Below are 14,665 nucleotides of genomic sequence, written 5' to 3'. Positions count from 1 at the left end.
CACACACGCTGGGCCACCTCGATCTTGGGCACAGGTTGACACCTCTGGTGTGTAACATGTCTGGTCTAAGAAAGAAAAGGTTTTGGGACATATTAAGGCTAGAATCTCCTGATGGAAGGCTATGAAATTTTATTGGATATCAGTGGTACATAAACCTCCAGAAGAATTTTCTAAAGACTGATATGTCACCAATATAGCAGATTACTGAGACTGATGTTAGTCCGACAACTTACTTGCTATGGGTCCTGCCAGGGGGATGGACCAGGTGGTCTGTTAATGCCCTTTCTGTGTTACTCTTATGTGATTTTCCCCTGCCCACATAGTATCTTTAAGTAATTTCTGTGTTGAAATGGTTGAAGCCATTTACAGTGGTGCCCCGCAAGACGAATGCCTCGCAAGACGAAAAACCCGCTAGACGAAAGGGTTTTCCGTTTTGGAGGTGCTTCGCAAAACGAATTTCCTATGGGCTTGCTTCGCAAGACGAAAATGTCTTGCGAGTTCCTGCGGGTTTTTCCCCCTCCCCCCCTTTTTCTAAGCCGCTTATCCGCTAAGCCGCTAAAAGCCGCTAATAGCACTAATCCGCTAAGCCGTCAATGGGCTTGCTTCGCAAGATGAAAAAACTGCTAGACGAAGAGAATCGCGCAACGGATTCTTTTCGTCTTGCGAGGCCCCACTGTAGTTGGGAAATTGTATGTAGCTCTTGCCACAAAGTTTCAAACATCCTCTAGTTTTGTTAGTTGATGAGGTCATATAAATAGTGGTTGTAGCACATCTTCATTGTCAAATACATTGTTTTATAGGACAATCCTTTACCTAATTACTTGGGAGTAAGTCACATTGAATTGAATGGAACTTGCTGTCTAGTAACTCTGCATATCGTTGTAGTGTAAATTATCATCTTTCTAATGGCCTGATTAAATTACACTTGATTTGTGGCTAGAATGCATTAAAATCACATGGGTTTTTAATTGAAAATGCTTGTTTGCATGGTTGGTTTAGGGTGGGATATAAAGCCTTTTAAATTCAAAGGTTGTAGTGCGTTGAAACACATATGAAATGACTTTCAGTTGACAAGTGAGTAAAATCCCCAACCCCTTTGCTAAAACAAGTTGTTACTGAGAAAAAACCGAAACGGTTGTGTTTTTCAAACAATTTACTTACAGGCAGTAGAACCATTTTAGAAAGTAGATTAAAAATAAATGTAATCTAATTTTTGTGTGTTTAACTTTCAGCTTTGTGGTGTTCTTGGAAAATTTTGCACCTTTTGTGAATTCTCTGAACCTTGGCATTGCCAGCCCACTTTTGTTGGGCCCTCCTCCTCCTCCTCCTTTGCAGCTTGCTCAGATTAAGACACAGTTGGCTTTTCACCAGTTGAACTCGGTAGCTTCAACCCATTCTATAGCATCTTATGCTTTGTTAAATGAAGCATTTCTGAAAATTGCCATGTTTAACCCTAGAGGAAACATGCCTCCAAGGCCAAGGGGACCCAATGCACCTGGTCCAATGCCGCGTGGCCCTTTTCTGGGGCCAAGACCGGGACCTGGACCGGATGGTCTTCAAAGGCAACACCCGTCCGCTCCTCCCAGAATGCCTCAAAGGGTCATGGAACCAGAAATGAGGGCAAGATTCCCAAGGCCAAATGTTCAGGTCACGCAACATGGAATGGATCCTAGACAAGAGCGGCACCAGAGGGAAGAGGGATGTGCTACTCACTGGGACAATCCATTTCCGCCTGTAAATAGTGGCCAGATCACTTCAGGAAAGTTTGCACAACAAGCCACACGTATCCAGAACCGTTATACATCCGAGAGTGCTTCCAGCATCTTAGCAAGCTTTGGCTTATCTAATGAAGACTTGGAGGAACTTAGTCGGTATCCGGATGATCAGCTGACACCAGAAAACATGCCTTTAATTTTGAGGGACATCCGAATGCGCAAAATGACTCATCAGTTACCAAGTTTACCTTCTGAGAGCAGAGAAAAGGAAATGTTTCACAGTGACGATGGTCATGGTACCATGTTGAAGAGCAAGGTAATTGATTACGGGCATGAAAGCAAGTATGAATATACTGAAACTCCTCTTGACGTCAAAGTCTACAATTCTGATGCATCAACTGAGGGGAACATGAAAGGATTTCCAGCACAGCAGACGACTCTCGTGTCTTCGGCGCCCTCTGGTGTAACCAGTAGTCAAATGAATGCGGTAGAAGAGCTGATACGAAAGATGGGATTCCAGAGAAGCACATCAAGTACGCAGTCCTTTTTCCCCATGGATGCTTCCAACAAGGGGCCAGGGCTAGGCCTCCCTCCAGCAGGAGCCGGGATTCCTCCAGCAGCACCGCCCATGATGCCTCCCGTGGTACCATCCATGTCTGGGATGCCAGCATTGCCTGGGATGCCTCCTGTTGCCCCGCAGACTTTGCCTCCGCCAACTGTTCCTCAGCCCATGATGCCGCCTGTGAACCAACCACCTCCAACTATGAACCAGCCGCCACCCCCTTTTGCACCTGACATGCTTGAGGGTGTAAACCGGCATGATAGGATTCACCATGAATCCAGGGCTCATCCTTCTGATGTTCCACCTGGACCTGCCAGTGGCCAGACAAAAATCCACAAGAAACCTCAGCATCCTATTGAGTCTGCTTTTGGCATGGTGAACGCCTCTTGGCTTCCAGTTTTTTCACAGGCTGATGCCCAGAAGTTGAAGAGATTGCCAACTCCGTCGATGATGAACGATTACTATGCTGCATCTCCAAGAATATTTCCACATGTCTGTTCTCTGTGTAATGTAGAATGTAGACATTTGAAGGTGAGTCACTCCCCACCCTCACGATTACATACATTTGTACACAACGTGTTCTATGTACTGGGTGTAATTGACTTCTGGATATCTGTAGATTTTATTCCCGTAAGATGTCCAACAATCAAGAAGTTTGGGAATAAATACTGCGTGTGTCTGATTTGCACAATGTGACTGGCTATTTCTGCAGGTTTCACCTGTAAAAGCTGCCTTATGATAGACATGTTCTCATTTGGCTTTGGATTCCCTGTTCCCTCTACTGCTTCCTCTGTCTATAATTAAACTTGCTTTTGTAGCTTCTGGGATCAAAGGAAGTTGGGCTTAAAGTAGACAGTGGATTAAGGTTGCAGTCCAGTCAGAAACATTGGTAAAGAAAGCATTTATTATAGTCTTAGAATGTAGCATAAGGATGATAGAACAAAATAAGTTATACAGAAGCATTAGTTAAATTTTCTTAGCTGATGCATCTAACTACTTGTTTGACCCTTGATACCTTAAGTTCAAGTAAGCTTTGAAAGCTTCAGGTCAACACAACTACATTTAAGTTGTCTTGGGCTGCAGTCCTGTACATACTTACCTGAGATTATCTCCCAATTAACTTGGCACAAATTGTTCTTGAATAGGCCTGGATAAAAGTTTAAAGAGGATTCTAGCAGTATGGGTAGAGCTCCTGAGTTGACTACACATGGCCGATGAGGAATCGTTCACTGCGAGAAGGAACGCCCAGCTAGATTTAGAAAAAGAAGACGATGGGATTCAGAGCAAGTTCCTTTCTGTCTCATTGAAATCAAAAGTCTTAAGTTATTAATAATGCTACAGATTGATTTCACTGGACCTAAGTGAGACTTCCTTGCTCTGGATCCAACCCAGGGATTTCCTGCAGCTTTGAGAATTTCAGTGACCATAATCTCTGTATGAAATATTATCCTCCATACCAAAGAAGATACTATCATGACTGTCTGATAGTCTCTTTTCCTGACAGAGAACCAAATGACAGGGTGGGAGAGGAGAGCCAAATATCATTTACAAGTATGGGATTCTGACAATAGTTTCTTTGTGGGCGAGGGATCACCCCACAACACAGAGTAGTATTATTCAGACAAAGTGAGATATGTACAGTGGTGCCCCGCAAGACGAATGCCTCGCAAGACGAAAAACCCGCTAGACGAAAGGGTTTTCCGTTTTTCGAGGCGCTTCGCAAGACGAATTTCCCTATGGGCTTGCTTCGCAAGACGAAAACGTCTTCCGAGTCTTGTGAGTTTTTCCCCTCCCCCCCCCTTTTCCAAGACGCTAAGACGCTAATAGCTGCTAAGACGCTAATAGCGCTAATCCGCTAATCCACTAATAGGGATGCTTCGCAAGACGAAAAAACCGCTAGACGAAGAGACTCGCGGAACGGATTATTTTCGTCTTGCGAGGCACCACTGTACAGTATTGATTTGACTTTGATTTCCAGACATCTTTTTTATTTCGCTTAATTCTGAAATAGATTGCACTAGAGATTATCACAAAATTCAGTGTATTTCTCCGGCTCTTCCCCTCTTGCCCTAAGCATCTCAAGGGCATAGCATGGGTTGCATTCATTTGTTCCTCCCAACAATCATAAGAAGGCTATAAGTACTTAGTGCAGTGTTTTGCGTTTTCAAATTCCAAAGGATTGAAGGCCGGCCATAGGTAATTTACCGATGTGCAGTTACTCAAAAATATGTCCCACTGAGTTAAGAAGGAATGTACTGTTAGTGTGATTATAATTTTGTCCTTAGGGGATTACTCAGTTACAGAGTTTTTAAACTTTTCTTCTGTATCAAATTTCTGTTTCTCTTAATGTGCTTCGTGTCCACCTCAAACTGTGTGTTACTATCCCAACCAATTCTAGATTTTCGTTCATAGAATCTTAATCCATTAGCTCTGGCTGTGTAATAAATTGAGTTTTGTAAATTGTGTTTAACTGCACAATGGTGGGGTTCTGAATTATATGCATTGCAGATGTTCATGTCTCCAACTTTATATTTCTTACTTACCCAAAATCCTTTTAAGGGCGTGAGAGTGCGGAAAATAAGTCATACAATCATAAAATTTTAGAATGGGAAGGGACCACAAGGGACCACCATCTAGTCCAACCCACTGCAGGGCAGTAATCTTTTTGTCCAATGTGGGGAGTCTCCTGCTCTATTGACTGGATCAGTCTTTGCAGATGCCTAAAAACAGAATAAATACTGCAATATGGGAATTGGTTTGGGACAGAAAAACTTTGTACAAAATAAATAATTTTGTTGCCTGTTGCTTACTCTACACACTAAGCAGAACGTGAGTGTAATTTATTCAATGTTTTTCTATTCTCTTGCATTCTGCATACAAATTTGTTGTTTACTGAATTGTTTAGGTTCCTTTCCCCACCCATTCATAATTTTTTGGTGCAGAACATGAATTTTAGCCTCTTTTTAATATTTAATGGAATAATATAATAATGTTCTATGGGCAGCAAAGACCTTCTGAAGCAGGAGGTTTTGTGATTCCTGAGACAAAAGTTTGGGTTTTAAAAACATTCAGAGAAGGGAGCTTAACAGATGCGAGAGCCCAAAATAATGTTTCCATGTGAACACCACACTTTCAGGTGCTGCTGTTACTAAGATGACTGGTTGTTGTTTACGTTTTTAGGCTTATATTTTGGGGGGACTTCACAGCTCCCAGAAAAATATAAGCCTTACAGATGTCCGCAGACCACTGAAATGTAGCAGCACAGAATACTTTTATTGCGCAGCACTGCAAACCCTCAAATGCATAGACCATTATTTTTATTATTATTTATTATTATTATTATTTTTATTTGTATACCACCCTATAACTGCAGGTATGTAGTTTAAAGTGGGGGGGTTGTGTCTTTGCAGCTCTTTATGTTGAAACACTTTTCTTTTACCTCTATTATAAAGATACCGATTGTAGTCAAGCTATATAGGTTGTGATGTCCCCCATTGTTCTTCCCAAGTCGCTGCTGCTGACCTGCCCATGTAGTGCTATCCCAGTTGTCTGTATGGTGACTAATGCTGGGACAAGTGGGCAGAATAGTTCTACATTGCTCTTTTTTCCAGGAGAATGCATCACAACGCCATGGCAGCTGTATTTGGGTTTGCTTTTCTCTCTCTTCTTTCCCCTCTCTGAGAATTATGGCGTTTCTGTCCATATTTGGATACTTCTGGGCCAATGTAAAGCAGTACTTGGAAGACCAAAATACCCTAATTCTGTTCTGTATGCAGTTCAGAGGCCATTAATTTGGCAGGTTTGAATTAACACAGAACAGCAACATATTGCATATCTTGACATCAGACGACACTACACTGTAGATCATCTTGATAGAAGAAATCTTAGGCTTGTCTTATGAGTTTTGGACAACCTGAGTATATAACACAACATGGTTATAAGGGCAAATGGTGGCAGAGGGCGTGAGAAATCCATGTATACTACCATGAGCTGCATGGAGGAAAGCAGGGGTGTAAATGTCATTCTAATAACAATAATAAAATACTTGTAACTATGATTTATGGCTTTTCCTTCTGTAGGACTGGATTCAGCATCAGAATTCTACTGCCCACATTGAGAACTGTCGTCAGCTACGCCAACAGTAAGAATGCCCATTTAATTTGTACATTAATTATATGAAGACGGACTTGATTCTTGTACTTTCCTAAAGGGATACTAATAGTCAATAAAATGATTTCAGTGGGATGTGAATTTCATGTGAAGGGTGAGGAGTATAGAACAAGCCAAGGACTCCAAGGGAGAGGCCCACCATTGGGGCAGTGTGGGAGGGGGTGAGCCAAGTTTCAGTGAGGGCAATTACGTGGAAGGATGAAAAGAGAGAAAGAGCAAGGAGGGCGACAGTTCTCTAGGAAGCAGAGCGGGTGGTAAGCAACATGAGGATGAGATGAACAGAGGGAGCGAGAGGGTGGGTCCTTGAGCTGGGATCCAGACGTAGGTCTTGCTCTCAGGTACTTCTGGGGTTGGACCTGACTAATAATGTGGCTATTTTTTAATTCTGTAATGTGGTCTTTCACTTAATTCTTAATTGCTGTGTTACATGTTCACCTTAAAAGCTCCCAAGCAGATTAGGACAACCTCTTAGAATATTTTTTAACACAGAGGCTAACTTGGGAAATTGACACACCTCTGCCAGTACCTGGCAGACATGCAAATCTCACTCTCTGCAGCACAGGAAAGGGAAGGAGGTGCTTCTTAGCAATAGATAACAATGAAAATAATTAAAAAAAAACTTCTTGCATTGATAGTTTTATTCTTGAAACAGATTTCCTGACTGGAATCCAGAAGCCCACTCTTCATCAAAAAGGTAATTTTTCAAATACGGCTACTTCCCATAGTACTGATAAGGTGCAGTAATATTTCATCTCCCTTTTTCCTAAAGATATTATAATGGATTGAGTTCTCTGTGGTTGGGAGAACGTTGTTTAAATCTTGGAATTGTGGGTGTCGCTTTGCATGTTGTCCCAGGGAGATTTTGCAGCTGCTGCTTCTGCTTCTGCTTCTTCACCACCCACCTTTCACACTGATGTTCCAGGGCAGGTTGCAACAACTAAAACACAATATTAAGAACAGTTTAAAACAACTCACAATCACTGCAATAAGATGGGTCCTGAAAATACATATCTCAAATGTCAAAAGGTAAGGTAAAGACATGCATCTTCAGTGTTCATTGCCAGCTGTGTAATGAAGATACCAGATGCTTCTCTGTGGGGATGGAGTTCCACAGTGTAGGGGCTGCCCCAGAGAATGCCCTCTCCTGGACCATCACCACCCTGAGCTCCTGAGGGTGGAGGAACAACCAACTATATAAAACTATATATGAGAGTTATCATAGTTACAGAGCTTGTCATGGTTATAGAACATCATATTTGTTTAAGTATGGCATTGCCTACCTGTTTGGCACTTGAAGGCTTGCATGAGTTTCTCCTGAGCCCAAGGAGTGTTACCAGTGCAGATACCAAAACGTTCTGTAGGTGCTGGTGCTTTGCGAGAGTTCTCTCACCATGACTGAAATGGTAGCACAGTGCAAGTCAGTGTCTGTCATAACATCAAACTGGGTTGTATCCCATGCAGTTTACTCAGTGTAAATCGGTTGAAATTAATGGATGTGACTAACATAGGTCTATTAATTTTGGTGAATTTACTCTGAGTTGGATACAGCACTTTGTGTGAAAGCTCCATTGCTTGGCTTCTTTCACTCCAGCTTTTCCTTGCTTGCAGGATGCCCCCCTTTCTCCTTTATAGTGGGGTACCTTGGTTCTTGAATGGCTTGGTTGACGAACAAATCGGCTCCTGAACACTGCAAACCCGGAAGTAAGTGTTCCGGTTTGTGAACATTTTTCCGAAGCCAAACGTCTGACGCAGCTTCCACTTGAGTGCCGAAAGCTCCTGCAGCCAATCGGCAGCTGCGCCTTGGTTTTCTAATGGTTTCGGGAGTCGAATGGACTCCCAGAACAGATTAAGTTTGAGAACCAAGGTACCACTGTATAGGTGTAATAAATCAGGGTAGATTGTTAACATTTCTTTGGCATTCCAGTTGTCTTGATGCAGCCCTGTTTTTCAAATCCACCTTTATTTATCCTATTTAATACTGCCCTGTAATTTTATTTCTTATAAGGAATAAAGTATTTTTAAAAAATTAAAACATTTTAAAAACTGTCCAGTTAGATCGGATTACTTATTTCATATTAAATGCAGAATGTTGGGGAAGAACAACCTTTTCTGTTTTTACAGACATGAAAGTGACCGAAAGGAAAACCATACACCGAGGCGACGCTCTTGCAGTTCTAGTCCCAGACGCTCAAGACGCTCAAGCTCTCGCCATGCCTGGCGCCGCTCTCGCTCGCGGTCTAGGAGCCCTTGGCGCCGTAGACCCAGAAGTCGAAGCCCAAGATATCTGCCTGGTCCCCGGTATAGGTCAAGGTCTCCACGACGCCCTCATTTCTTTTCTTCACGCTATCGAAGATCTTACAGCAGAGAAAGAGAAAGAGAAAGAAGATCAAGAAGATCCACCAGATCTCCAGGTAAAATGGAGGCTCCAGCCTGTGGGCCTTCTTGAGCCTTGCAGTGGTCCTGATCTGATCTGCCAAGCCATTTCCATCAAGGCACACCCAGATATGATGTGAGGTGGGAGGCAGATAAAGATGCAGCTGCAAAAGAACAATTTTTGAAATGTGCTTCCGATTGTTCCTGGACAGGTGTGTGAGAGAGAAAAGCAGACACAGATGACACAGATACAGACACATAGAGGGTGGCCCCATCATGTCTGGTCTGGTGTTAGGAGAAGGAGAGTACAGTGGTACCTCGGGTTAAGAACTTAATTCGTTTCAGAGGTCCGTTCTTAACCTGAAACTGTTCTTAACCTGAAGCACCACTTTAGCTAATGGGGCTTCCTGCTGCTGCCACGCCGCCAGAGCACGATTTCTGTTCTCATCCTGAAGCAAAGTTCTTAACTCGAGGTACAATTTCTGGATTAGCGGAGGCTGTAACCTGAAGCGTATGTGTCAGGGACTCAGCGGGAGCGCAGGGAGGAGAGGAGATGGAAAGCGAGGGGGAGCAATCCGAGGGCAGCGTAGGAGAATATGACAGCAGCCCGATAGATTCCATGAGCCTCTCCAGCGAATCGGAAGATTCACAGAAGGGGGCGCCGATGGGCAGGGCAAGGGGCGACCCAAGGGGGACACCCCAGAAGCAAGGGGCCAGCGGGGACTCCCAGAGCAGCAGTTGGAAATCAGGAACAGCTTCCCCACCAGAGCGTAGTGGGGGGGAGGAGTCCCAGGTGTCAGAGCCCACATATGCACCACCAGCGAGAGAAGAGGAGTCAGGGTTGACCACGCCTCCATCGGAGAGCGAGTTAACGGTTAAGAGGAAAGTTGCAGGCTGGGCGCGCGCGCCAAGTTCAAAGGTACAGGCGAGCGGCACAGAAGGTAGCCCGGATAGGGAACCAGGTCCTAAAGCCCGCCGGAAGGAGGGGCAAGAATCGTCAGGGTCAGCGTCAGAGGAGTCCAGGAAGGATGAGACCCTAGCGGGCAGGAGGGCCCAGAGGAGAAAGGAACTTAGGAAGAGGTGGAGCAAAGCGAGAGTCTTAAACTGGTGTGGAGGGGGAGGAGACTCAGACAGGACTTCGCCGGTCTAAGGTCGGGACGTAGAGCTGCACGCTGCGGCTTTAAAATGGAGACTGAATCTCAATAAAGACTTTTGTACATAACTACAGCCTAGCGTTGGTCCTCTGTGAGCTGGGACCTGGAGGCAGCTCTGACAGTATGTAACCAGAGGTACCACTGTATTGTGTCATTGGTTATGCCTTCCATTCATTCACTTGAGCTCAGGGGTAACTAAATTACTACAGTGGTACCTTGGCTTAAGAACAGCTTCGTTTGTGAGCAACTTGGATTAAGAACGCTGCAAACCCGGAAGTAGGTGTTTTGGTTTGTGAACTTTGCCTTGGAAGCAGAACATATTCCGCTTTCTGTTGAGTGTGTTCCATTTGTAAATTGAGTCCCCCGCTGCTATGGGAAAGCACGCCTTGGTTTAAGAACAGACTTCCGGAACGGATTACATTCGTAAGCCAAGGTACCACTGTATTCCTTTTGGTGGGAGAAACAGGGCTTTAAATTATTTATTTTTTTCAAATTTTATGTTGCATGTACAACACCACAACATACCAACCTTGCTGTTCATGAGACTTGGATCATAGTCCTGTATTTTAGTCCAAGAAGATGGTGCCCATGGTGCCATGAGATTTTGGAGTTTCAACCCTACATCACTTAGCTGGGTTGCCCAAACCATTTACATAAAAGGACAAGATTTTTAAAATATCGGGGTTCCCCATTGGATTGTAATTTGTGAGTTGAAAAATGCATAGTCGTTACTTATAATGGATTTTATGGGGTGCTTTTGTTGTTACTATTAAATTTGTGCTTTAGAACTGGGGGGGGGGGGAGGTCTATATACAAAGCTGTAGGAAAGTTATGAATCAGGGTAGTCAACCTTTTTATACCTACCGCCCACTGATGCACCTTTCTTGATGGTAAAATTTCCTTACCGCCCACCAGCACTCGATGGAAGGAGGATTCAGCTTGTGCCATAGAACCCCCTACCACCCACCTAGAATCCTGAAACACCCACTAGTGGGCGGTAGGGACCAGGTTGACAACCCCTGGTATAAATAGTGCCCAGCTCCTTATTTCATTCGCTGCTGCTGCAGCTGCCGTGTGTGCCCTTGCCTTCTTTGTCCAGGATCAACAAGTAGTGGCATGCTTTTTCCACGTACACTGGCAAAACAGTGCTTTCAGTATCTCTCCCCCTCCATTCAGGTAAGGACTTGGAAGAAGCGGTGAGATGTTTGGGTCCAAGTTTTGTTGAAGAGTACAACAAACAGAAATCGCTCCAAGCGCTCACCCGAGGGTCCGCTTTAAAGAAGATACCGCTTGAGCCAGAGAAGACTCCTGGAAGTGTGAAGAAGACCCCAAGTCATCCTACGGCTCCTCCAAAGTCTTCCAAGAAAGATTTGCCTCCTCATGGCTCATCGGATATTGATGTCCCAAACAAAGACGGAGTCGTAGCTGAGGAAGCAAATGTTTCTCAACCCATTCCCTGCAGCCAGGTCAGTAAGTCTTCTGTGAAGGGGTTTAGGCTTAATATGAGGTCTGGATCTGGATTTATGCAGGGTCAGTGCAGGGTCAGAGTTCTGGTGTCCTTGGCTCTCTGGGCCCTAGATGTAGATAGGCTTTTCTCTGTGGGACCAAACGGGAGCTTTTTGCTTATATGGGAGAAAGCTTCCTGCCTCTGATCCAGTCATTAACAATCATGCCTGCCCTTGTGTTTCCAGCCACATCCCATCATCTTTCATACCCCATACTGAATGAGGATAAAATATTGAGAAAAGACTTTCATTTAGATAGTTTGTGAAGTCATTTCAATGCTTTTTCAAGAGATGTAATATGTAATCCATTCTTGCATTTCCCGCAATGCTCCTTTAAGTGCACTATACTTTACCTATTTCGATGTGTCTCTCTGTGTCTCCCTGCCTGCATACATGAGAGCGAGAGAGCAAGCACACAAATCAGTAACTCGTTTGAAATATGCTTGAAATACTGTTTCATTTTCAGTTTTTGACAGACAAAGCCTTGAGTTGTGGTACGATTCTTCGAATATTTGATTTACCAGATGATGGCTATACTGATAATGATATTAAAAAAATTGTTCAGCCCTTTGGAAAAGTTAGTGATATCTTGGTGCTTCGTGCTAGAAATGAGGTAAGTACCTTAAATTCCTAACATAGAGTTTCTGCAAAATATCCCATCTTTTCTGTAAGTCACATTAGCTGGGGGTAATCCTAACACCCAGTATACTGACCCCAGAGGTCCTATGTATAGCCTCTGGTGTGGTTCACAGCAGCGCTGCACAACTGCTAGTAGTAAGCATGGCACACTGTGCATTGTTTAATTGTGTAATCAATGTGCTTATTGATAGATTATTGACTGATTGCTGGAGTAAGGATAGAATTTTGAAGACATCCCTTGGAGGTGCTGAGGTGAGCTGTAGCTAAACAGTCTAAAATTCCCGATAGTAGTAATAGAAAAACTATCTTAAACCTCACTTTAGAAACTTTAGACTGTTTAGCTACAGCTGTTTTGCAAAACCACTTTAAAAGTTTCCTGTGAACTTTGGCCACTTGGCTCCCATTCTCAATTTTCCTGATGCTCCTTCACTCAAATCTGAAAACCACAATGTAAAAGGTTAGAGCAAGATGTAAATGATGAAACTTTTCCTTTTTGTTAGGCCTTTCTTGGAATGAATTATAAGGAGGCGGTAACAGCTGCTGTCAAATATGGTGAAACATCTCCAGTCTTGGTTAATGGCAGGCGTGTGAAAATAAGTGTTGCAGAAAAGTCCACAGTGGATCCCAGCCTGGTAAGTTTGTGTAATTTAAGGTGCCTTATTTCCACAGCATCTGACAAGGTTTCTTTCCCCACCCCAAGATGGTGTATATGCTGCTTACTTACTTGAAGCATTTATATCCTCCCTTCATCATCGTCCTTTTATTATTATTATTTGTACCCTGGCCATCTGACTAGGTTGCCCTGCTTACGATTCAGAACATTTTACAGCTGTATAAGAGTTCAGGACAACCAAAATAATAATAACAGCAGCAGGTTGGTTTTTTTTATCAAAATACTAATAAAATCAAAAACATCTAACTGAATAAAAATAATGAACAAAAATAAAGTTAAAAAAGTTTTAAAATAATGACATTTAAGTGATAGCAGTGTTAGGTGCCAGGCATGTCTTCTTAGGAGACTGGCTGTTTCATTGTTCATTCTGTTATCACCAGGTTGGGCATTGCTTTACTTTTGGGTGAAGACAGAGGCAAAGTAGGTGTCTGACACCCAACAGCATTTCTCCGTCTACTTTCCCACTACTTTTTTGTCCTTCCTCTGCTTCAAGCATAGCCTGTTTATTAGTTTGCTGTCTCTTGCAATCCTGAGTTACTGCCTCCTGCCATGAAGGCAGATCATGGCGCCATCATGGCTAACGGCTATTGATGGCCTTGTCCTTTGTGAATTTATCTAATTGTCTTTTGAAGCCAATCCAGTTGGTGGCTATCGCTGCCCCTTGTTGCAGTGAGTTCCACAGTGTGTGCGGCATGAAGAAGGATCTTATTTTGTCTAGTAGTGTTGGGAGAGAGGGTGAGGGGAAACCTCTCTCCATGCCATGAGATTCCTGCATTGCAGAGGTTGGACTAGAAGACCCTCAGGGTCCCTTCCAACTCTTCAATTCTATGATTCTATGCTTAATGTTATAAATTGTTGCCATGTCACTTCTTACCTATTTTCTAAATGTAAAAATCCCAAATGCTGCAACGTTTTGTCCTAGAGCAGTCGCTCCATCTCCTTGATCATTTGAGTTCCCTTTTCTGAACCTTTTCCAACTCTACAATACTCTTTTTCAAGTGAGGTGACCAGAACTGTTCCATTTTCTCTCCCATGCTCTTTAATGCCTATATGAAGCTACTGGGAGAGCTGGGTGGGTTCTGGAGCAGGCCCTGAACACAGTGATGGGCTGGTCAGTAACAAAGCTGACTGAGGACAGGGGGGGGGGGGGAACCCTGGGAGTTGGTGTTTCCTCAAGTCTAGCAGTTAGTAAGGTAGCCAGCTATGGGCAGGAAGACAGTCCCATTGAAAAATGTTACAGATAGGTAGCCGTGTTGGTCTGCCATAGTCAAAACAAAATAAAAGAAAAAAATTCCTTCCAGTAGCACCTTAAAGACCAACTAAGTTAGTTCTAGGTATGAGCTTTCGTGTGCATGCACACTTCTTCAGATACCAGGAAGATATCTGAAGAAGTGTGCATGCACACGAAAGCTCATACCTAGAACTAACTCCATTGAAAAATGAGATACATTTTCTTGGGGTACTCATTGATCCAGTTTCTAGAGACCCAGGCAACCTCAGTGGCTCTGAACACCTTTTGGTTCACCAGCTACAGCCATTCTTGGACAGCTATACTTTTCCTACAGCATGCTCTGGGAACCTGCTGAGTGAATTAATTCTAAAGCATGGTATGTCAGACTGCACTTGAAGGTGATCCAGAAGCTGCAAGTAATGCAGAATCTGCTAGTTCAGTGGTGGAGCAGTTGCCCTGATGGGTACCAGGGTAGTGCCTCACATCGAAAGGGGAAAAGGTTCAGAAATTGTGTGTCAGCCTGCTGAGTCTGTGTGGAAGAACTGTAGCCAGAGGACTGCATCCCAATATCTGTGACTTCCATTTGTGACCCTACTGAAGCAGAAAATGTGCATGGAGGAACCGAAAAGGGTAGAAAAGTATT

The 14,665-nt window shown here is 43.6% G+C and overlaps 1 protein-coding gene across 5 annotated transcripts in view; it reads left to right on the top strand.

Annotated features, from left to right (window-relative positions):
- ZNF638 (zinc finger protein 638) overlaps positions 1-14,665 on the top strand; it is an 80,348-nt gene that overhangs the window by 40,934 nt on the left and 24,749 nt on the right. For all 5 annotated transcript variants that reach the window (XM_079990660.1, XM_079990659.1, XM_079990662.1 and 2 more), the window contains exons 2-8: positions 1,233-2,808; positions 6,357-6,418; positions 7,100-7,141; positions 8,569-8,858; positions 11,151-11,440; positions 11,946-12,092; positions 12,619-12,750. In XM_079990660.1, the coding sequence (XP_079846786.1) occupies positions 1,233-2,808; positions 6,357-6,418; positions 7,100-7,141; positions 8,569-8,858; positions 11,151-11,440; positions 11,946-12,092; positions 12,619-12,750 (2,539 nt within the window). The remainder of the gene's footprint in view (positions 1-1,232; positions 2,809-6,356; positions 6,419-7,099; positions 7,142-8,568; positions 8,859-11,150; positions 11,441-11,945; positions 12,093-12,618; positions 12,751-14,665) is intronic.

The sequence above is a fragment of the Podarcis cretensis genome, assembly GCF_951804945.1.
Source record: "Podarcis cretensis genome assembly, chromosome: 9".
NCBI lineage: Eukaryota > Metazoa > Chordata > Lepidosauria > Squamata > Lacertidae > Podarcis > Podarcis cretensis.
Note: the sequence above shows the minus strand (reverse complement) of the source record. Positions and strands in the feature narration are given on the sequence as shown.